Source organism: Dipodomys ordii, unplaced genomic scaffold (assembly GCF_000151885.1).
Source record: "Dipodomys ordii isolate 6190 unplaced genomic scaffold, Dord_2.0 Scaffold164, whole genome shotgun sequence".
NCBI lineage: Eukaryota > Metazoa > Chordata > Mammalia > Rodentia > Heteromyidae > Dipodomys > Dipodomys ordii.
The window spans coordinates 2,646,818-2,671,141 of record NW_012267380.1 but is presented as its reverse complement, the minus strand read 5'-3'; the positions used below and the strand labels follow the sequence as shown (position 1 = coordinate 2,671,141).

At 48.4% G+C, this 24,324-nt stretch overlaps 1 protein-coding gene across 1 annotated transcript; it reads left to right on the top strand.

The window, feature by feature from the left end:
• Window positions 1–1,698: 1,698 nt before the first annotated feature.
• On the top strand, window positions 1,699–23,611 carry Tmem248 (transmembrane protein 248). The gene is made up of 7 exons (XM_013033215.1): window positions 1,699–1,949; window positions 13,430–13,606; window positions 16,170–16,455; window positions 19,405–19,555; window positions 21,039–21,222; window positions 22,794–22,937; window positions 23,418–23,611. Exons 2-7 carry the CDS (start codon window positions 13,448–13,450, stop codon window positions 23,436–23,438), a joined length of 945 nt encoding a protein of 314 aa, XP_012888669.1. The 5' UTR covers window positions 1,699–1,949; window positions 13,430–13,447; the 3' UTR covers window positions 23,439–23,611.
• The last annotated feature ends 713 nt before the right edge of the window (window positions 23,612–24,324 follow it).

The window sequence follows — 24,324 nt, the reverse complement described above, 5'->3', positions numbered from 1 at the left end:
ATATCGCCACTTCCAGCTTTTTCTGCTTATGTGGTGCTGAGGAATCAAACCCAGGGCCTCATGCATGCAAGGCAAGCACTCTACCACTGAGCCACTTTCCCAGCCCATAGCAATCATTTTTAAATGCATAAATCTGTCCAAATAGTGGAAGACAGCTAAGAATTATGAATTTTGTCTGTTAGCTTCCCATTGCTGTTGCAAAATTATTGAGAAAAACAACTTAAAGGAGATTTGCTGCAGATCAGGGTGTCACAGTAAAGAATGTAACAGAACAACCCATCCAATACATTTTATCTTCAATAAGGGAATAAAATGTCAATAGGATGTGTCTTTGATATTACGTATCTTCTATGCAAAGGGCATGCTGTGAGGCTGCTCCTCTGCCACATTCTCTGGAACATTGAGATCAAGCCCCAGGACTGGCAATTAAAAAAAGCAAAATAAAATACATATTTTGTGTATTTGGGCTCTTGTTCAAGTACCTGGACACTGTCCCTGAGATGCTTTGCTCAAGGCTAGCTCTTTACCACTTTAGCCACATTTTTTGGGGGGGGGGAGTGGTCGGTTGCGGGGCTTGAACTCTGGGCTTGAGCGCTGTCCCTGCGCTCTTCAGCTCAAGGGAAGAGCTTTACAGCTTGGGCCACAGCGCCACTTCCGATTTTCTAGTGGTTTATTGGAGGTAAGAGTTTCATGGACTTTCCTGCCCGGGCTGGCTTTGAATTGCGATCCTCAGATCTCAGCCTCCTTGAGTAGCTAGGACGACAGGCGTGAGCCACCGGTGCCCGGCTTGAACCACATTTTAACTACCACCTTTTTTAGTAGTTAATTGGAGATGAGTCTCACAAACTTTTTTGCTTGGTCTGGCTTTGAGCCTTGATCTTCAGATCTCAGCCTCCTGAGCACCTAGAATTACAGGCATGAGCCTCACAGCCGGGAAGAGTAATATTTTCTCGAGATGATCTGCTTATCTTTAAATGTACTTTGATAATATCAAATTATTTTACTAAATGACAATATCACGTTATTTTACTAAATGACTGTAGGAATTGCAACTCTTTTTTGGTACTGGCTCTGGGGGCTTGAATTCAGGGCCAGTGTTCCTACTAAGCCTTTTGCTCAAGGCTGGAGTTCTTACCACTAGAAACACATCTCCAAGTTTTGGCTTTTTTCTCCCGTAAGTAGAGTTAAGAGCCGCTCCCATACCCACTTGATACTTTAGTTTTAGTTTTTTTTTTTGGAGTGGTGGAGGTCAAATTCCAGGTCTCACACTGGTAGGCAAAGTGCGAAACTATGCTAGTATCAGCCGTGGCCAACACACAGCACGGGAATCAGACACCCACGGGCACGCGCACACTGCAGTCGCCATCCACGAGTGCGTGGTACAGGCGCGCGCATGCGCGCGCACATATCCTGTTTCCTGAGTCCACGTCAGTAGAAATGGCCACACGTGCCCCATACCCACCCTTGCACTCCAAGCGTAACGACACACGCACACCCATGCAGACTCCGCGCGCACAATCCCACACCCCGGCACAGAGCCCCCGGACGCGGGGAAGCCACCTCGCACGCCGCCGCACACCTGGACGGGGTCTGGTGGGCAGGGCTCCGCTGCTGGCGTCCGCAGAATTCTGTCCCGGCCGCGCCGCCGTCGACGTCAGGGGTCAGAGGTCACGGCGACGACGGCGCTGGCGTGTGTGTTTTTTTTTACCCGGAAGCCACGGCCGCCGGAGTCCGCGCGGAGCCTACGCTGCTGCGGTGGAGCCGGGCGCCCACAGCCCGGGCCGTCGGGTCCCCCTGCGGAGCGGGACGCTGAGCTCGGAGTGGCGGGGAGCATGGTGCCGAGCGGCCCCTGGCCCGTCGCGCGCCGCCGCCAGTGAGCCCCGCGTCGCCGCGGGCGGCCGCCCAGCAGCGGGCCCGGGCCGGGCCAGGCGACACCGCCCGCGAGGCGGGTGAGCGGGGCGGGCTGGCCCGGGCGGGTGTGTGCGGGCCGGGCCGGAGTGAGCGGGGCGGGCGGGCGCGAGCCGGGCGCGCGGGCCGGGCCTCAGATCGCCCAGCCCGGAGCGCGGCTCCCCCCTGGTCCGCCCGGACTCGTGAGCGCGGGCCGCCGTGCGCGGGGAGCCCGGGCCTGCGGAGTGGGGCTGCGTCCTGGAGCGGTCTGTTGGTGCTTGCCGCCTTTGGCCCCAGTGTGGTGTGTGAAACGCCCGTCCGCGCGCGGGTTCGTCAGGCGCTTCCCGCGGAGGGACCCGCGGTGCCCATGGAGGGCGGGTGTGAACCCCCTGAACCGTGTTTTATAATAGAGCAAATTTGGGAGTGGTTTTGAGATCTTATATGCGAGGCAGGAGACGGAAGTTCCTGAGTTCCAGGCCAGATTGGGCTACTGAGAAAAAGATGGCATGTAAATGGGAAAAAAAGGCACGTAGATGCAGCAGCTCCCCCTCCCTCTATCCTGAGGCTTGAACTCAGGGCCTAGGCGCTCTTCCCAGGCTTTTCCCCTCTAGGCTAGCGCTCTACCATTTGAGTCACTTTCTTGCTTTTTGGTGCGTAATTGGAGGTAAGAGTCTCATGGACTTTACTTGGCTTTGTATTTCGATCATCATATCTCAGCCTCCTAAGTAGCTAGGATTACCCGTGGGAGCCACGGGCACCCTGCTGTGACTTTTCTTAATATCTTTCATACCCCAAATACTTTCATTTTTTTTCTGTTGTAAGATGGTCAGCTAGTAAAACAAAAACCAAAACACAAAAGCAAAAGAACTACTGAAGAATAGAAATTATTGTCATCTTGGACCTATGGCAGATTTATTTATTTAAAAAAAGTGGGGCTTGATTGTGGTTGTTATTGGAGTCAGTAAAAGGCACCTTACATCTTGGCACATGAAGTTGGTCATTGTGTTTTTCAGCTTGGTATTGGGCTTGAAACCTTCGTATCAGCCATAGCACTGAGAGAAGAAGAGCATGGCTTTGAGAGATGAATTAACTCAGAATATACTTAGCCCATGCTTGCAGCATGACTGTTGACTCCTGAGCCTCTGACACAACTTCCACCTGGAGAGCAGTGGTAGTGGTGTCCACCTAGAAGGGCCAGGGAGCTTAAAAGGTGGGGTGCCCATGAAGCAGGAGGGGTGGTGCCTTGGACATGGCATTATTGTTGGTAGCCTTTAGCAACAGGTTTTCTCACCCCCTAATCCTCAGTAATCGGATTCTGCCTCTTTATCACTCCACTGGAAGGGGTTTGCTTACATTACTGTAGATGTGCAGATGGTGCTAGGGTGGATTCTAAGTCTCACTCAGGCAAGCATTCTACCACAGTGTATGTCTTGTTGCAAAATTGTATGGATGCACTTCAGTCTTTGTCCCATTTGATGATGTTTCCTCTTCCTTCAGACCTGTTGTATTTACTAGGGAGCAGCTCCCTAGTTCACTTATTATATGATCTTAGGCCAATAAACCAACTCTCCATATCCCTTAATTTCCCATTCCATAATTTAATCTTATCCATAAAACACAGATGTGGTAAGGGTTATGTATAATATTTGCAAAACTCAGCACAGTGCCTCCTTCACAGACAATAGTGCCTAGGTTCTGAGTTCAAGCCCCATGACTGGCTCAAGCAAACTAACAAGAAAGTGATGGGGTCGGCCTTATGGCCAGGCCTCTTGGAGCTGCATGGAGATGGCCTCATGACTGAGAGAAGTGGTGTGAGCAGGCTACATTTGGAGTTTCTGTGGCTGAGAACAGACTGGAGTTGGAGCCTTCTGAAGGGGGCACTGTAGTACTTGGTCTGTGTGGTTGCAGGAGCGCAGAGTCCATGGCTGTCCAAGGCCCCGATTGTTGACTGATGGCCTCACAGGGCCATGTAGGTGTGAGATCTGAAGGGGAGGAGGTTGCAGGGCAGTTGAAGCCCTAACTGAGTCTATTGGATCAGAGACCCCAGCTGGAGCTGGGAGTGGGAGGGGGACCACCCAGGAGGAGGGGCGAGGTGAGGCCCTGGGGACCAGAGGAGGACTGGCTGAGGCTGAGCATGGTCTCTCAGCTGGAACCCTTCAGTACCCTGCTCCCTGTCTGAAGGCCTGCTGTGTCCTAACCCCTCTGTGACCTTGTCCCCTACCTTTGTGACCTCATCTGTGACCTCCCCCTCCCCCTCTGTGACCTCATCCCCCACCTCTGTGACCTTGTCCTCTCCCTCTGTGACTTCATTCTCCCCCTCTGTGACATCCTCCTCCCCCTCTGTGACCTCCATCCCTTCTGATCTACCCCTCCCCCACTGTGACCTCCCCTCCCCCCTTTGTGTCTGTGTCCTCCCCTCTCCCCATCCCCCCCCCCCCCCCCCCCCCCCCCCCCCCCGCATTCCCCACCTCGGTGGTGACACTTTCCCCCTCTGTGACAGGCTGTCTGGCTGCACGGGCCTGTTCACCCCAGCAGGTGCTCTACCTCAGCTCTTCTGGGGCAGCTGCCATTGGGTCTCTGTTTTTTTGTGTTTTTTGTGTTTTTTTTTTTTGCGAGGCTCAGGCTCAGCACTGCAATGGTCTGTGGCAGCTCAGACATGGCAGGGATAGAACTCTGGCCTTGCTCTGCTTTGAGCCACACCCCAGCCCTGTCTTCTCTCCCATTTCTCCTGTCAGGTCAAGGCCCGAGTGTTTCTCTTGGGTATCTGCAGCTCTCATTTCCCATTCTCCCACTCCCTGTCATCATCCCGTTGTGTATCCACTATGAGGAGTTCCCTGTTAGCCTGAGGTAGAGTCTAGCAGAGGATGAATGGTGTTTGTTGTTGTTGTGTAAAGGAAAGCTTATTTCTGGGCACAGATGGTAGCTTAGTGTACCTTAAGTGAGAATACCTTAGGTAAAGTGTGACACTACTGAGGAAGTACTGCTGGGAATCTAGAATCCCTCTCCAGTCCAAAGAGTCCAGGTTAAACTAGAATACACCTACCTGAAAACTTCAGCAAGTAGCCATGTGAGAAACTTTGAAGTACTTTGGGGGAGAGAGAGACAGAGAGAGAGCCAGGGATAGATAGGTCTCACAGGCCTTGTCCCACAGGCTTAAATATGTTCATTTGCTTCCTGGCTAATAAAAATTTTAATCCCATGGTAAAATTCTGTGTGTAGGTTTCCTCTTTTCCACACTGCATGCTTCCTGCCTGTGTTTTCTGGGTATTGAGGAGTGAACCCCACTCAGCCCAGGCCAGTCCTGAAACATGGAATTCAGCCTCTGCCTCCCTCTACCCTGTTCCTGCCTCTCTCCTCAGGACTTTGTAAAGCACCTGCTGTAGGACTTTTCTTGTTCTCTGATATGGCTTGGCGCACAGCTCAGCAGCGTGGGTGGGTCCTTCTTCTCCTGGTCACCTCTCTCTGCACTGCTATGGCCTCTCATCCTCTGCCTGTCTGGAGAACACTGTGTTCCTCCTTTACCCCCTTCCCCCCCACCCCTCCAGTTGCCTGGAGGAGCCTGGGTCAGTGTCTCCTGCTTGCACTTGAGCTGCTTATGAGCCTGCAGACCTGGTGGCATCAAGTTAAGGGAACCTTAGTAGCACCAGAACAGGTAGGAGTGTGCTTCCGTTTGCTGCTGTGTTTATTTGAGATGGATTTGCGGAAGCGTTCTTGAGCACCATCTAGGAATGCCCCAGGTTCTATCCCAGCACTGCAGAACTAACAAGTAGATAAAAATATTCTTTAAAATTCTGTGTTTTAGGAGCTGGAAAGGTGACTCAGAGTGCTTGCTTACATGCATGAGACCCTGGGCTTGATTTCTCAGTACCACATAAGCAGAAAAAGCCAGAAGTGGCACTGTGGCTCAAGTGGTAGAGTGCTAACCTTAAGCTGAAGAGCTGAGGGACAGCATCCAGGCCCAGAGTTCAGGCCCCACAACCAACACCCCTCCCCCCACAACCAAAGAAAAGTATTTCGTGTTTTTTTTTGTCATCTTCATTAATGAATGGAATTAAATTTTTATGAAGTTGTGTTTTTATTAGTAAATTAGCAGAATCAGTTCATTACATTGATGGATTTTATTGTTGAAAATGATTAGAAATGGGCTTGGAGGAAGCCCAAGGAGAGGGTGCTTATTTCATATAGGTGACCCTGGGCTGGTCCCTTCACTATGATTAAAAAGAGGAAGATCTGGATGGGTACTGGTGTCTCACGCCTGTAATCCTAGCTTACTCAGGGCACTGAGATCTTTGGATCGAGGTTTGAAGACAGTTCGGACAGGAGATTCTGTGACACTCTTATCTCTAATTATCTTGAGCTAATGGCTCAAGTGGTGGATCACCAGCCTTGAGTACAAAAGCTCAGGAACAGTACCCACCCAGGCCTTGAGTTCAAGTCCCAGAACCTGCAACAAAAAAAAAAAAAAGAAAAGAAAAGAAAGAAAGAAAACCCAGGCACCAGTGGCTCAAGCCTGTAACCCTACTCAGGTGGCTGAGATCTGAGATTACGGTTCAAAGCCAGCATGGGAAGGAAAGTCTGTGAGATTCTTCTCTCCAATTAATCACCAGAAAACCAGAAGTGGTGCTGTGGCTCAAGTGGTAGAGCTGAAGCGCATAGGGACAGTGCCCAGGCCCAGAGTTCAAGCCCCACTACTGACCAAAAAAAAAAAAAAAAGGTTTGTGTGACTGCAGCCATAGGCAGGTGCTCTGAGAAGACACCATGTGTTTTGTAGGAGGGCCTTGAGCTCTACAAATGTTTTGCTGTCATGGGTGGGTGGGGCCCTGAAAACATTCCCCTGAGAACAAGCAGGGACAGGATCTGGGTTTCAGATGCTGTTTTTGTTTTTGTTTTTTTTTTTGGGTCCGGTCATGGTCCTGAACTCTGGGCTTGGGCACTGTCCCTCAGCTCTTCAGCTCAAGGCTAGCGCTCTACCACTTGAGCCACAGCGCCACTTCTGGCTTTTTTCTTTCTTTTTTTTTTTTTTGCTTATGTGATGCTGAGGAATCGAACCCAGGGCCTCATGCATGCAAGGCAAGCGCTCTACCACTGAGCCACCTTCCCAGCCCCAGATACTGTGTTTTTGATGGCTGTCTTGTTTTCATGCTGAGGAGATGCTGTGGTGACTGCATGTGACCTTTTCTAATGCTCCTGAATGAATGCCTTTGTAGCCAGTTCTTTGTTTTCAGCATGGGCATTTACTCAGGACACCTCTGTTCTTTTTTTCTTCCCCCTTAGATTCATGTTCAGTGTTTATCCATGGATAGGTACACATGTCTGTGTATATATGTCTAACTTAGGTCTAACTTCTACACAAGAGTGAAAACACAATATTTTGCTTTCTGAGCTGGTTCAGTCTGAGGTCCTTCAATTGTGTCCATTTTCCTACAAATTTCTGTTTGGCTGCTGTGAACAGTGATGTGGTGTACAAAGTTGTGCAGGTAAGTGTCTCTCTGGTATTGGCTTGCCCTGCTTGGGGCACATGCCCACTAGTGGAATGTCAGGTAATAGGAAGGCCCACATTGACTCTTGAGGAAGCTCCACACTGACTTCCATGGTGGTTGCACTAGTGCACATTCCCACCAAATGTGCGTAGTTCCCTTTTCCCTGGCATCCTCTCCAACATTTGTACTTTTTGACTGGGATGAGATGGAATCTTAGTGTTGTTTTTCTTTTTCTTTTTCTTTTTCTTTTTTTTTGGCATTTGCATTTCCTAATGGCTAAGAATGTTGAACATTCCTTCATGTATCTATCAGCCATTTGTATTCTTTTGAGAGCTGTCTGCTCAGTTTGCTTGTCCATTTATTAGATGAATTATTCTGTTTAATTTTTTGAGTTCTCTTTATATTCTGGATATTAATCTCTTTATATTCTGGACTTAAAATATATTTTAGGGCTGGGAAGGTGGCTCAGTGGTAGAGCGCTTGCCTTGCATGCCTGAGGCCCTGGGTTTGATTCCTCAGCACCACATAAGCAAAAAGAAAAAAGCCGGAAGTGGTGCTGTGGCTCAAGTGGTGGAGCGCTAGCCTTGAGCTGAAGAACTGAGGGACAGCGCCCAGACCCAGAGTTCAGGCCCCACGACTGGACCCCCCCCCAAAATATATATTTTAGCTCCCTTTTCCCCCCCCCTCTGTGTATTAAGCCTGTCATACATATATATATATATACACACACACACATATAAATATTATATATATTTAAGTAGTTGTATAAAGGAGTTACCATCCAACAAATCACTGTATGAGTACAATTCATCTTGATTGATGGCATTCCTTTTATCATCCTTAAGTTACTTCGTTTTTTTTTTGGTGCCCGTCCTGGGGCTTGAACTCAGGGTCTGAGCACTGTCCCTGAGCTTCTCTTGCTCAAGGCTAGCACTCTACCACTTGAACCACAGCACCACTTCAGCTTTTTCTGTTTATGTGGTGCTGAGAAATTGATCCCAGGACTTCATGCATGCTAGGCCAGCACTCTACCACTTAGTCATATTCCCAGCTCCTCTTAATTTTCTTAATTTTGTTTTGTTTTGTTTTTGGGTCCGGTCGTGGGGCCTGAACCCTGGGTCTGGGCGCTATCCCTCAGCTCTTCAGCTCAAGGCTAGCACTCTACCACTTGAGCCACAGCGCCACTTGCGGCTTTTTTTTCTGCTTATATGGTGCTGAGGAATCAAACCCAGGGCCTCAAGCATGCAAGGCAAGCGCTCTACCACTGAGCCACCTTCCCAGCCCCATTTTCTTAATTTTGTAGGCTATGCATTAAATATTATGACGATATTCTCACCCTCTTCCTCTCTATTCATCTGTCCCCTTTCGAGTGTCAGTTTCCTGCTCTTCATTTTGTTGCACTGCTAGTTTTTCTAAGGAATTATACCATTTGAATTCTCCCCTGAAGATGCATTTGTGTGAACTTGTATATAATCCTCTTGTGTTTACTTGTACATTTACAAATCAGTTCTAGATTCTGCATATTAGGGAAAACATGCATGCTTTGTCTATCTGGGCCTGACTTGCTTCATTTAACATAATTTTTTCCAGGTCTTTCTATTTCCTTGGAAATGATATAATATTATTTCTCCTAATGGATGAGTAGAATTCCATTGTGTATGTATACAGCATCTTCTTGATCCATATGCCCATTGAGGGGCATCTAGGCTGATTCCATATCTTGACTGTGGTAAATAGTGCAGTAAGGATTATGGTTGTGCTATTGGCTTTGCTGTATCCTGACTTACAATGTTTTGGAAATATGCCTAAGAGTAGAATTGCTGGATCATAGGGTAATACTTTGTTTTGTTTTTTGAGATGTCTCCAAACTACTTTTCAGAGTGGTTGAACATTCCCACTAGCAGTGTATGTTCCTCTTTGGAAAGAGTTGGGCGGTTAGGTAGTGCCTGGCAATGCTGCTGGCAGCTACAGCATTTGTTCCACAGATTTACACACAAGTTTCTAATGGGATTATGCATGATAGCTAGAGTGGTAAGTGTAAACTCTTGTGTGCAGTGGGTGTGTTTGGCAGTAAGGAGGAGGCAAGAGGCAGGGGAGTTGGATGGAAGGGTGAGTACTCTTGAGGAGCAGTGAGGCTCAAGCTTGAAGGAATCATGCTGAGTGAAGTATGTGACTGTTCATTTGAAATGCCTCGTGACCAACCAAAAAAGAAAAAAAAAGAGCTCCACATGTTAAAAGCTCAGAACCCAGAACATCAAAATTTTTTTTTTCTTTTTGTTGGTTGTGGGGCTTGAACTCAGGGCCTGGGCACTGTCCCTGAGCTTCTTTTACTCAAGGCTAGTGCTCTGCCACTTGAACCACAGTGCCACTTCTGTTTTTTTCTTACTGGAGATGAGTTTCACAGACTTTCCTGTCTGGGCTGGCTTTGAACCGACGTCCTCAGATCAGCTAGGATTATGGGCATGAGCCACCTAGTGCTGGACTCACCTCCAGTTTTGTAATGGTTATTTGAAGATAAGAATCTCAGGAACTTTTCTGCCTGGGCTGGCTTTGAATTGCAATCCTCAGATCTCAGCCTCCTGAGTAGCTAGGATTACAGGTGTGAGCCACCAGTGCCCAGTAAAAGAACTTTATTTTGTCTGAGACCGGAACTAACACTTGGCTTTTGCTCATTGGCTGGCACTTTACCACCTGAGCCGTACCTCCAACTCCACAAAAGAACTTCTATACCTTAGTAAGAAACAGACTAACACCAGGAGTTGAAAGGTTAGAGGATTCAAGCCATTCATTTTTGAGTGATCCTACATGGCTGATAAAAAACAGAAAAGATGCTCAGTTTCAGCGAGGTACAGTGTGGAGTATAAAGATAATTTCCTTTGGACATTGAGTGTTGGCACAGGTGTTGGGAAGTAGAGCAGGCATTTCCCTGTGGAGTGTGTGCAGGGTGAAGGGTTGGGCCCCATGCAGAGCAGGCTGAGGTGGCCCTGTGTGACCCCAGTTGTTTGGGAGCCACTTACATCCCTCTTGCAGTACCTCTGTGGGTGATGCTGTGGAAGACCTTGCTGGCTCCCAGTGTCACCTCCCGGAGAGCCACTGTGCCTGGGCAGCAAGTGCAGCCTGTGTCTGGCCAGGGAAGAGATGAGTGTCAGAGAGGTGAATGTATATTTGCAGATACAGCATCAGTAATAGTGTCTGCATTCATATGTAGTAAGTCAGAAAATGTGCATGGATAATGTACCCTCCTTTTTTAAAAATAGGTTTGAACTCAAGTCTTCTGGTTGCTAGGCAAACACTCTGCCACTTTAACTGCATCCCCATGATTGTTTTGCTTCGTTTATTTTCTCAGATCAGGGCTTGTGTTTTGCCTGGGCCAGGACTCTCCCTTGCCTCTTGAGTTGCTGAATTAGCAGGGTGTTCACATGCCCAGCTTGTTGACCTGACTTTCCCAGGGCTGACCTCAAACTGCAGTCTTTATGATCTCCACCTCTGAGTAGCTGGAATTAGAAGCCTGCACCACTGAGGCGGGTGAAGCTTGACAATTTAAGGACTGGGCTTGCCTGTGAGGAAGAGAAGTACTGTTTACACCTCAGAGGGGCGAGCACAGCTTGTAGCTGCAGGTTTTCTTGGGAGTTGTTTTACCTGTAGAATTTAGAATCTAGTCCAGACATTTTAAAACTTGCTTTCTGTTAATGTTGTTTTAGTGTGCTCATCTTTATGTGTTCTCGGTGTGCAAGGGCAACATATTCTCCCCTGTGGAGTCAAAATGAGAGGTGACACAATACGCCAGCAGTCACATGGGTAAACTTCATTTGTGGGATGTTGCTGGGCATTGAACCTAGGCCTAGTGCCTGCTAAGTATACACTGCCACCCAGCTTCAGCCCCAGACACTGACAGCCCAGAAGGGGCACAGCTAGCACTGTGTCCATGTAGCTCTCTCATCTTCTGACACCAGTGCAGAAGAGCACACATGACAAGAAAAAGAAGAAAACAGCCAGAAGAACAAGTGTATAGAGTTTGGGGAAAGCATCTAGGTTGGAGGAGCAAACTTTCTGATTAGGTTCAAAGCCTGTAGGAAGAATTTGAGAGTAACACAGTGCTAGTTACAGTTGGAATGTGGAAAATGCGGTTGAAATTAAGGAAAGAACACCTAAGTACAGGGATAGGCATTCTAGGCCCATGGGTGAGAAGCAGCACCAAACCCCAGGTGGACGTGTGGCTTGTTCAGTCCCACAAGACTTCCCTCAGGAAGTTAGCAGGTGGATCCTAAGAAGCAGCCGAGGACCTGTGCCGCAAGCCCAGTGCAGAAGTGGGAGGTGGATGCACAGTTGGGAAGGTAGGCAGACTTCTGGGTTGTGATCCTGGGCCCATGAGAGGAGCTGTTATTGGCTTTATCTTAGGCATGGCAGGGTGCTTGGGGGATCTTAGCAGGGAGTAATAAATCGATTCCTAGCTTGGCAGGTACAGGGCATGGGTCCTGGGGTGTGAGAGGAGTGAGTGAACTAGCAACCTGGCTGCTTCTCAGCAGTAGGGCCTGTCAGCCCCTGTTGGACAGATCATTCATCTACTTACTGATTGTGTTAGGTGGTGCTGGGATTTGAATTTGGGACTTTGCATGTGCCAGGCAAGTATTCTACCCCTGGTGCCATGCTCAGTCCTTTCGGTTTCAGTTATGTTGGGAATAGCGTCTTGTGCTTTTGCCTCAGACCTCAGCCCTCTTTCCTACTCTTTCCACATAGCTGCACACCACCACATCCAATTGTTTGTTGAGATGAAGTATCACTAGGTATTTTGCCCAGGTGGAACATGAATCACAACCCTCCTAACCCTGCCTCCCCAGTGCTGGGATTTACAGTGTACACCATCTTCCTGGCTGAGTCGTTTTCTTAGAGTGATATAGGAGCAGTAGCTTTTATTATAGCTTATTTAGAAGATTCACTATCTGTCTCTCAAGTTAACCCACTTAGAGGCAGTGTCAGTGAACAAAGACTTCACTTCTGGTCTTTTGTATGTGATAGGATCACACTAAGTAGCCAGCGCAGTTCTGGGTCTTGCTGTGTATCCCAGATTGGCCTCCAGCTTGTGATTCCTCATGCCTCTGCCTCCTGAGTGATGGAATCATGGGCATGCATCCCCATGCTTACTTTCCTTCTAGTCTTTTGTTATTATTAAGGTGGTGTGCGGAGGGGTTACCATTTTCTAAGTCAGGTAAAGAGTATACTTTTTTTTTGACATATACCCCTTCCTTTGCTTCCTTCATTTTTCCCTTCCCATCCCTGCCCACATGTTATATAGATCATTTTCCACATAGTGCATGTTGAAAAGCATGATTACATTTGCTTTTCAATTTATTTTTTGAATGCATTGATAATACTGTGTTTGACCTCCAGGCCTCACTCTTATAAATCAAGGTGCTCTGCCATTGAGCTATACCTCCAATTCTTTTTTTTTTCTTTGTCCCTTTTTTTTTTTTAATTTTTTTTGTTGGTTGTGGGTCTTGAACCCTGGGCCTGGGTGCTGTCCTTGAGCTCTTCAGCTCAAAGCAAGCACTCTACCACAGCAAAACTTTCGGTTTTCTGGTGGTTAATAGGATTCTGGTGGTTAATAGGAGATGAGTCTCAGGGACGTTACTGCCTGGGCTGGCTTAGAACCTTGATCCTCAGATCTCAGCCTCCTCAGTAGCTAGATTATAGGCATGAGCCATCGGCACCAGTGCCTTTTTCCTTTTTGAGATGTGTTCTTATTCACCTGCTGGCCTGGACTGTGGTCCTCCTACTGTGCTTCCCCAGCAGCTTGGATGACAAGTGTGCCCCACTGTGTCCAGCCATCGAGTGCGATGGAGTCTCAAACTTCATGCCCAGGTTGGCCTTGAACTCTGTTCCTCCCATCTTTGCCTAGGATTATAGGTGTGGGATGCCATGCTCAGCTTTCAATGAATTTATTGATCAGGCATTTTTTCAGATTCAGCGACTGTCTCCTTGAATCTCTAATACAACCAAGGGGAATGAAAAGGAATCACCGCTTTTTTGGCATTAGTCAGGAACCTTCGATTGATTTCTTTCAGGGAGTGCTGCTGAGAATAATGTTGAGTATCAACCCCCTGGAGAACCTGAAGCTGTATATCAGCAGCCGGCCCCCACTGGTGGTCTTCATGATCAGCGTGAGTGCCATGGCCATCGCCTTCCTGACCCTGGGCTACTTCTTCAAGATCAAGGAGATCAAGTCACCAGGCATGGCAGAGGTACTGTGTCCCTCCCTTCTCAGGCTGACCATACCCACTGCACAGGGACACCTTTTGGCTGTGTACACTGTTACACAGAGCTCTGCCTCCCATCTCCCATGACACCTATTCAGAACAAAACCCTCAGTAATGAATCTGGGTGAAGTGATGGGTGAGTGCATTTGGAGAGCTTGCTGTAGCCTCTATCCAGAGGCTCATTGCTGTTTTCTTTCTTTCTTTCTTTTTCTTTCTTTCTTTCTTTGTCAGTCATGGGGCTTGAACTCTGGGCCTGAGCACTGTCCCTCAGCTCTTCAGCTCAAGGTGAGCGCTCTACCACTTGAGCTACAGCGCCACTTCTGGTTTTCTGGTGGTTTATTGGAGATAAGAGTTTCACGGACTTTCCTGCCCCAGCTGGCTTTGTACTGTGATCCTCAGAACTCAGGCTCCTGAGTAGCTAGAATTATAGGCGTGAGCCACCAGTGCCCGGCTTGTCCTTCAGCTTTTTAACTCAAGGCTTGTGCTCTACCACAAGCAGAGCCATAGCTCTGCTTCTGGCTTTTTTTTTTTTGGTGGTTAATTGGAGATAAGAGTTTCAAGGGCTTTCCTGCCTGTGCTGGCTTTGAACGGTGGTCCTCAGATGTCAGCCTCCTGAGCAGCTTGGATTATAGGCCTGTGCCACTGGCTTTGCTCTGCCATTCCTCCAAGATCATGGGCTATCTTGGTGGCAGGGACAGTCTTTCCATGTGAATCTGATACAGTTAGGCTGTAACTTATTTCTACCATGAAATCCTTTCAAAGGGTTTCTTACCAGAACCATATTGGCTGGCTTAATTCTTTTTTTTTGGGTCCGGTCATGGGGCCTGAACTCTGGGCTTAGGTGCTGTCCCTCAACTCTTCGGCTCAAGGCTAGCGCTCTACCACTTGAGCCACAGCGCCACTTCCAGCTTTTTTCTTTTTGCTTTTGTGGTGCTGAGGAATCGAACCCAGGGCCTCATGCATGCAAGGCAAGCGCTCTACCACTGAGCCACCTTCCCAGCCCCTGGCTGGCTTAATTCTACCTCTCTTCTGAACCTTGGGAAGCCTTAAATTGTGTACAGGCAGACTTTACCCATATAGGACGGATTGACCATTCTGGGCATGTGCAGAACTGTACATTGTTGTTTCCTTGCAGCGCTGGAGTCATGTAGTACCTTCGACCACAGCAGTGGTTGGGATGTCACCTGGCCTGTCCCACAGTGCTCCCTGTGGCTTAGCACAGCCCCTGCTCTGCAGGGGAGCAGTAGCCTGAGGCTGCAGAACCTGGCATAGGATTCCTAAGGGCTTAGGAGAGTCAGTGGTTCAGGACTTGATGCTCTTTTCTTACTGTTTCCACCCTGGAGTAGAGAGCCCAAGTTCCTCTGGGCCTCACTGTGCTCATGTCTGCACTATGGACTGCTCAGTTTCTGTCAGGGAAATTTAATCGCTGCAGCCACTCCACAGTCTTTAAATGTCACATACTTGGGGACTAATGTTCTAATGACAGATCACTTGGCCCTTGGGGATTATTTAGGTGGCATTTTTAAGTGAGCAGCACTGTTAGTGGAGTTAGAAGTACCTCTTAGCTTGTCTTTGCATTCAACCATGTTTTCCATACTCTGTAATGGGCCAGCAAAGCTCTCCTTTGTTTTCCTGCTGCATTAATGTAGGCCCAGGGAGTCCTTAATTGTGTTAGTATTTATTTAATTAGGACATAATTAGCCTTATGTGTTTTCTAAAACTAGCCTAAGATTTAAGTCATCCATTTAGGCTGTGCTAGAAGGTTGAGGATGTAGCTCGGCAGTGGTACACTTGCCTAGCATGTGCAGCACCCTAGGCCCTGCTCAGCACAAAAAACAGGTGAATGTATGTATGTATGTATGTATGTATGGTGCCCTCCCCTGTGGAATTGTTTCTGCAAACCTGTGACTCGGGGGACAAGGAGTGCTAGGAGTGTTCGCTCTTCTCACTATAGGAAGAAGACTCAGGGTGTATGACCTGCGGACTTGTATAAGTAGCCTCATCTTCAAAATGAATAATCGTAGCTGATATATGCATCATGTTCATGATTTTCATATGTTACTCCTTTTGTTAACACTTCCATGTTTGATTCCCAGGTTAGGCAGGTTTTTCTCTAAAGTATAATATGCTGGATTCAAAATAACCATTATCCTGAAGTCTGCTGTCGTGGCATGTTTAAAACCTCATGCCAAGGGAGATAACTGGGAGAAAATGAGGGAGGGGGTAGCACTGTTCAAAAAGAAATATACTCAGTATATGACTCACGTAACTGTAACCCCTGTGTACATCACCTTTACAATGAAAACTTTTAAAGAAAGGGAATCAAAACAAAACACCCAATGTGGAGGATAGTTTCCAGAGAGATAAATGACTAGGAGTGTCACACTACTTGCAGTGCAGGGGGCCTTGTATTTGGTGTGACAGAATTGTGATTCATAATCGTGATTTTCCACGTGAGCTGGTGGCACACCAGGCGGGGCCCACCCCCATGTGGAGAGGATCTTGGGATTGCTTATGTTTCTTTCTCTTTATTTTCCCTTCTCTGAAGGACTGGAATACTTTCCTCCTGAGGTTTAATGATTTGGACTTGTGCGTATCAGAAAATGAGACATTGAAGCATCTATCCAATGACACCACAACTCCAGAGAGCACAGTGACCAGTGGGCAGGCCCGAGTGTCCACCCAGGCTCCACAGGCCCTGGAAGACTCAGGCCCAGTCAACATCTCAGTGGCTATTACCCTGACCCTGGACCCGCTCCGACCCTTTGGAGGGTACTCGCGCAATGTCACCCACTTGTATTCCACCATCCTGGGCCATCAGATTGGACTTTCAGGTATGTGTGTGGGGCCACTTCCTTTCTGGGTCTGGTGCAGTTGTGGGTAGACTGCACCTGCCTCCCCCTCCCTCCCAGTCCTCATGTGCTGCTCTTGCTGTAGAGACAGGTGGGGCTGTCTTCAAGTCCTTTCCTCATCTGGTGCTCCTCTGCTCCACACAGCTCAGGGTGAAGACTCCTGAGAATGGGAGTGGAGGCACTGCTGCAGCCCCTGAGGCATTCACCTCACTCACCTGGCCTGGGACGCCCTGGGTTGCAACCTAGCAAGGAGATGGGGTGCTAGGAGGAGAAACTGAGACCTGAAAGGCCTTCTTCAGCCTTAACACAGTTGACTATAGATGAATACAAATTTGAACTGCATGAGTCTAGTGATACTTGGAATTAGAAAAACCTTTTTATTTGTGGTACTGAAAAAAATAGATGAGTCATATATAGCCTTGAAGTATCAAAAAAGTAATTTAAAAGGCATGTCATGACTGCATCAAAGGTATGTAGATAGTGGTTGTTAAAAAGTCACTCACTACTGTAAGACATGCGTATCTACAATAAGATTCTAAAATGCAGGGCTAGGCACGGTGGACATGCCTGTCTGGAATCCCAGCAACTCAGGAGACAGAGATTGAGAGGGTTTCAGTTGGAGGCCAGCCCAGGCAGAGTGTGAGATCCTATTCCACACCCAGTGGAATGCCTGCCCTGCAAGGGCGAGACAAGTTTAGGGGGTGCATAGCACACAAGCAGAGCTTGACCTGCTGTCAAAGGAAATGTAAGCAGAGGTAGAGGTATAGGACCCGAGCCAAGTTACGAATGCTGGTGATGTTCTTCATACCATTTCCTGCTGCCACAGGTGGGATGGAGGCCAGGGTGCGTACTGGAGGACCTGCCTGAAGAGCCATGTGCGGGAGGGGCTGGGTGCAGTAGTGCCCCTGTGCCACCCCTGTGATTGGGAGGAGGTTGGAGTCCAGCCTGGGCAGTTCAGTAAGACTTTTGTCCCAAAAAACCCTAAAGCTGGAATGGAAATGGAAATACATAATGTGACACTGAGTGTTACTGTCTGGCAGATTGTGTGTGCATCGCAGTAAAAAGCGATCACACACACAACACACAACACACCATGCATGTAACACCTAAGAGCAGCAAGCAGCACATGTGTAAATACATAAACATGTTGGCCACATATACCATGCATGTAGCACATATAGCAAATATGTAGCACAAACACGTAATGTCTAACAACATAAATATAATACATATTGTATCTGCATATAACAGGCACAGCATTCACATGCAGTATAATATTCTTATAATATACATAGTATATACACACAGCAAGCAATACGTGTAATATCCACAAACAACACATACATGTAATGACATAAACACATAGCACATATGCCACATATCAACCTGTGACACAGCACATGAAACATGTGCAGTACACATAGCAACATACAACAAACACATGCAGTAGACGACACATGAAACATACATGCAACACATGTAGCACACACATCACACACTAGAATGCAGAGTAACTGGACTGGTCCCTGCCAGGCCTCCAGTGAGCTGTGAGCAAGCTGTAAGGAAATTTCTGAGGGAGTCAGAAGTTGTACTTGGATTTTCCAGTGGGGGTTGACATTCATGTGGCTCCACTGTAATTGCTTTTACAGACTTACTGCTTACACTCTGGTTCGTTCTGTTGGAGTTTTCAGCATGTTCTACAAACGTTCTGCCATGTATCTACTTTACCCTTGTTCTAAGTGCTGGACAGGCGTGTGCATGCTAGGCTGCAACTTTCCTGCCCCTATGGCCAGCTCAGGGCTGCTCGCCTCCAGGAGAGCTAGAAAAACCTGAGATCAGGTCTCATCCCCCTGGGTTTGGAGATGTAGGAGAGACATAAATAGCATGAGTTAACATCTGTTGGACACTTAAAATAGTCCCTGCACAAAGGAGCCGCTTGTTAAGTAATCACCTGTAGACCAGCTAGCACCACACTGGCAGTGTTGAGCCGTGGTGGACCACAGTGATCAGGAGAGACCTGGGAAAGCCATGGAAGGCTTCCTGTGGCCTGGCCTGGCCTGGATTGTTTGAAATCCTTAAGAGAGTTGTGGGGGCCTGCCCATCTCCTTTGGGAGGAGAGCCACACCCATGGTGATAAGGACATGGGAGGCTTCTGGGCTTCCACGTGGTGTGGACCTTCACCCTGTTCTCTCCCTCTCTCTCCCTCTCCCTCTCCCTCTTCCTCTTAATCTCTCTCTCCTTCTCTACCTCCCCTTCACCCTCCTCCTCCTCTTTCCTCTCTCCATTTTCCTCTCTCTCCATTTTCTTGTCTTTTCCCTTCTATTTCCCATTCTTCTCCCCTTCCTCTCTCCTTTTTCCTTTTTTGTGCTGGTCCTGGGGCTTGAACCAAAGGCCTGAGTGCTGTCCTTGAGCTTTTTTGCTCATGGCTAGTGCTCTACCACTTGAGCCCCAGCTCCACTTCCAGACTTTTTGGTAGTTAATTGGAGATGAGTCTCATGGACTTTCCTGTCTGGGCTGGCTTTGAACTATGATCCTCAGATCTCAGCCTCCTGAGTAGTTGGGATTACAGGCGTGAGCACAGTCTCCTGGTGTAAGTAGACCTTTCTCTTCCAACCATGGCCTCAGAGCACACTGGTCTAGTTGAAGTGTCATTGTCTGCAAGCCCCATGGCCTGTCCTGAGTGTGTAAGATGGTGTGGCCCTCCCTTTGTATAGTCAGAGTGGAGCCGTATGTATAGAAGCAGATTGGAAGTGGGAAGAGGACTGGACAGTGTGGTGACAGTGCTGTTGTCACCTAGCCAGGCCTTCCTTCCACCTCAGATTTTGCCTGGCTCTTCCCCTCTGTGACTGCTCAGAGGCAGGATGGATGCCAGGGACAATGGTGGATCCTTCTGCTTGCTTCCTCACCGAGCACTGGTTTTCTCTCTCACAGGCAGGGAGGCCCATGAGGAGATAAATATAACCTTTACCCTGCCTGCAGCCTGGAGCTCCGATGACTGTGCCCTTCATGGCCATTGTGAGCAAGTGGTGTTCACAGCCTGCATGACGCTCACGGCCTCCCCCAGCGTCTTCCCAGTCACCGTGTAAGTTGTCAGGCACACGACGGTTGTGTGCGGGGATGGGACAGCCATGCTTGTGTCAGGAGTCCTAAGTGGCATTTCCTACCAGAGTAGAAAGAAAATGTCATGCAGAGAAAAATGAAATGCTAATCCTCCAGCCAGAGTAGTCCTTAGCAGCCTAAAGTAAATGTTTTGTGCATTTCCACGAGTACATATTAAGCCTTACTTATTCTTGCTTGTACTGAGGCTTGAATTCAGGGCTTTGTGCTCTCACTTGGCTTTTTTTGATCGAGGTTGGTGCTCTACCACTTGAGCCACATCTCTACTTCTGGTTGTTTTGGTGGTTAATTGGAGATAAGAGCCTCACAGACTTTTCTTCCAGGGCTGACTTGGAACCACTATCCTTAGATCTCAGTCCCCTGGGATTACAACTATGAGCCATTGGTACTCCACATATTGGGTTTTCTTTGTCAGTGACTATTTCTCAATCCTGCTTCAGGTTTTGTGTTGCTCTCTCACTTTGCTTTTTCTCTCTTTCTTTTCTTTACTATTTATTTGCTTATTTGTTTATTTTTTTCTTGCCAGTCCTGGGGCCTGGGACTCAGGACCTGGGCACTGTCCCTGAGCTTCTTCTGTTCAAGGCTAGCACTCTACCACTTGAGCCACAGTGCCACTTCTGGCTTTTTCTGTGTATGTGGTACTGAGGAATTGCCTAGTGTGCATGAAGCATGCACTACCACTAAGCCACATTCCATGCCCTGCTTACTTATTTTGAGACAGATCCTCACTAGGTTGGCCTTGATCTTCTGATCCTACTCCAGCCTCCAGAATAGCAGTGTCTGTGAGTGCATGCACATCATCCGCTCCCAGCTAAGGATTTATTTTCCTTTTTCTTTTCTCTCTGTATAAGAAAGTGGTTCTAAAAAATACGTGAGATACATAGTAACAGCCTACTTAAAGGAATTCTATGGTGAATCTTTGTAAGGTAAGAACTACCTTAGGATTTATCTTATTTATGTTTTTGCCAGTCTCAACCATGTCACCTAGTCTTCAACCCAGCTAGAATTCTAGTTAGCCAAGTGTAAACTAATTCAAGGATGTAACGTGGCCTTCACCCAAAGTTCAAATTAAACTTGATTTGCTGTGTAAGGCCTGTTGTAAGAGTTTGTACACAAATTGATGATTTAGGCAGCTGAAGGAAATAGTTGAAGAAGAGGAGCAGGCCTTGTTTGCCCTCATACAAGAGGATTGTGGTGGACTCTGAAGGAAGTGTCCATACTTAGTAAGGATCCAGGAGATTGCACACCCCGACCTTTGTTACATGATTGTTAAGCAACAGCAGTCATTTCTCTGACTAAACACATCCTCATTCCAAAGGATCATGTTACTAGAAACATTTTCTTTCTCTCTGTGGCTTGCTCTGCAGTTTTTGGCCAGATGCAAGGCTGGAGAGCTCAGGTCAGTGTCTTGGTCACAGAATATATCTCCCCCTCTCTTCCCTCTGCAGCCAGCCCCCTCATTGTGTTCCTGACACGTACAGCAACGCCACCCTCTGGTATAAGATCTTCACTACTGCCAGAGATGCCAACACAAAGTATGCGCAAGACTACAACCCTTTTTGGTGTTACAAGGGAGCCATTGGGAAAGTCTACCATGCTTTAAATCCCAAGCTCACAGTGATCATTCCAGATGTAAGTTTGTCTGTGTGTCTGTGTGTGTCTGTGTGCCAGACAGAGATTTCTGGAACTTTGGTTTCTGTTTTTTTGTTTTTTTGGGTCCGGGCATGGGGCCTGAACTCTGGGCCTGGGTGCTGTCCCTCAGCTCTTTAGCTCAAGGCTAGTGCTCTACCACTTGAGCCACAGCGCCACTTCTGGCTTTTTTCTTTTTGCTTATGAGGTACTGAGGAATCGAACCCAGGGCCTCTGGCATGCAAGGCATGTGCTCTACCACTGAGCCACCTTCCCAGCCCCTCTGAAACTTTGGGTGGAGGCCATGTTACATTCATCCTTCAGTTAGCTAACTAGATTTCCAGCTGGATTGGAGACTAGGTGAAATGGTTGAGACTGGCAAAAACATGTCACTATTTTGGTTAAGAGAAATCTTGTTCTTAATTTTCTGTTTCACTCAGAAGTCATTATTTATTGAGCAACTTCTGTGTTCTTAAGCCATCAGGGCTCAAGAGCTATTTGTGTGGCTTATCGATGTGTTCCTCCTTCATTGTTCATGGAAGGCTATGTGTTCAGGGTCACATGAGCAATAAGGAATGCTATTGGGGTTTAAAGGTAGAATTCGGGGTTGGAGGGTCTGAAAGAAGAGCAGGAGGGATCTGGCTAGACACCAAGTAAGATTTAACTCAGCCAAGGAAAGGGGGAGGCAGTACTGTCTGTCTGCTGGACAGGGATTCACTTACTCAGCTTTATGCTCAGCCTGCAGTCCTTGCATGGTATTGGTAGGCCCTTCCTCTCCTTCCTGCACATGGAGAGAACTTCTCTTCCTTGGGCCTGGCTCTTTGCCATTCCTGTGACTCAGTTTTGGAAGTTGGTAGGTGGGGGGATTTGTAGGTGTGAGAGTGGTGGAGGTCAGGGTGGATGGAGGGCAGAAGGCAGGTCCAGAAAGCTTTTTTCCCTTGGTGGGCCAGCCTCTTACTGGGCCAGATAGCCCTTGCCGCTGCTGGGCAAAGGCCTTGCCTTAGGAAAACTGCTCTGTTGCCTGATGCTGCTGCTTGGTGTGTATAAATGGTAAGAAGCCGAGTGAGGGCTGGTGTGAGGACCAGCCGTGGGAGGAGGGAAGGAAAAGAGGTGTGTTTGGGGTCCCTCTGCCATTGCAGGGCCAGGGACTGATGGCCTGTAAACCCAAGCAGACAACGCAGGCTTTCAGCAGGGATGTACAGAAGGGGGAAAATACAGACGGAAGCAGAAGAGGTGTGTACAAGCCTTTCTGGAATGGGGTAGCATGAAGTTAGGAATGCAGAGGCAAGAAGAGTGTGTGTCCAGGGAAGAGGTCTCTGGGGGCTTCCCTGGGGTGGTACCTGGGTTGTGGGCTCAGGCAGCAACCAGGGCAGAGGAAGGGGTGGGTGGTCCCTAGTGGCCATAGCTTCCAAGCATGGTATCTGTTCTTAATGGGAGCCGTGAAAGGGATCCCTTCGATTCTAGATAAGGAGTGAAAAGTTGATAGAAATTTGCAGTCCTGTCTTCAGAAATAGTGCTGAAACTATTCAGTAACTCAGTGCCTATGTTTCTGGATTTTTCTCTTGTTTATTTAGGATGACCGCTCGTTAATAAATTTGCATCTCATGCACACCAGTTACTTCCTCTTCGTGATGGTGATCACGATGTTCTGCTATGCTGTTATAAAAGGCCGACCCAGCAAACTGCGTCAGAGCAATCCTGAGTTCTGTCCTGAGAAGGTGAGCAGGGCTCGGAGTGTGGCCCAGTGTCTTGCTCCAAAACCCCCAGATAATGCTTACCAAGCTCATGTGAGTAGCATCTTTCCTCTGAAGAAATGACTCCAGACTTGCATTCCTCAGTTATGGTGTTGGGTTTTAACCAGGTCCCATGTACTCTTGGCTACTACCTGCTCCTAACTGTGGCAGTTCTGAGTCCCCCTTGTCACCCCTTGTCTGGGTGGGTCACCTGTGGGCCACTTCCATGATCTGAGAAGACAGGTACGATTGCTAAGGGGGTCCCCAATAGTTAGCTCTCAGTGCAGCTCACCTGCTGCTTTCCAAAGACGTATAGGTTTGCGTTTGCTTCCTGCCTTAGGGGTTTAGTTACTCCCCACTGGTCCCTGTATGCAGTCTCTGCAGTGGCTGGGCCCCTGGGGTGTCCACAGGGCTGGCAGGCCTTGGACTCCCTGTCTGATGCATTGCTGTCTTGCTCTCTCCTAGGTGGCTTTGGCTGAAGCCTAACCCCATAGCCTCGTTTTCTGAGAGAGACTGAACCATAATCATTGCCTGCTGAACCCAGCTGGGGCCTGGCCACTCTGAAAACAAGACCTTGCAGTGTTGGTTATTCCAGCCAAAGACATTTCAAGTGCCTGTAACTGACTTGTACATATTTATAAAATCTATTTGGAAATCGGTCCAATGATGCACGTGCTTTGCACTGGGAGCCTGAGCCTCTGGCCTCACCTGGGCCTGTGCACGTGGTGTTCCCATCTAGTATAGAGAGGGGTTGCTGTACACATGGTGGTCCCATCTAGAGCGGAGAGGGGTGGTAGATCGCTGTGCACATGGTGTTCGAATCCAGTGTGGAGAGGGGTGGCAGGTCGCTGTGCACATGGTGTTCGAATCTAGTCTGGAGAGGGGTCGCTGTGCACGTGGCGTTTGAGTCTAGTGTGGAGAGGGGTCGCTGTGAACGTGGTGTTCCCATCTAGTGTGGAGAGGGGTCGCTGTGCACATGGCATTCCCATCTAGTGTGGAGAGGGGTGGTGGATTGCTGTGCACATGGTGTTCCCATGTAGTGTGGAGAAGGGTGGTGGGTCACTGTGTGTGTGATGTTCCCATCTAGGGTGGAGAGGGGTCGCTGTGCACATGACATTCCCAACTAGTGTGGAGAGGGATCGCTGTGCACATGGCGTTCCCATTTGTGTAGAGAGGGGTTGCTGTGCACGTCATTCCCATGTAGTATGGAGAAGGGTGGTAGGTCACTGTGCACGTGTTGGTGTTCCCATCTAGGGTAGCGAGGGGTCGCTGTGCATGTGGCATTCCCACCTAGTGTGGAGAGGGGTCGCTGTGCACATGGTGTTCCCATCTAGTGTGGACTGAAGTCTCTGGTGGCTGTAGCTCTGGGGCC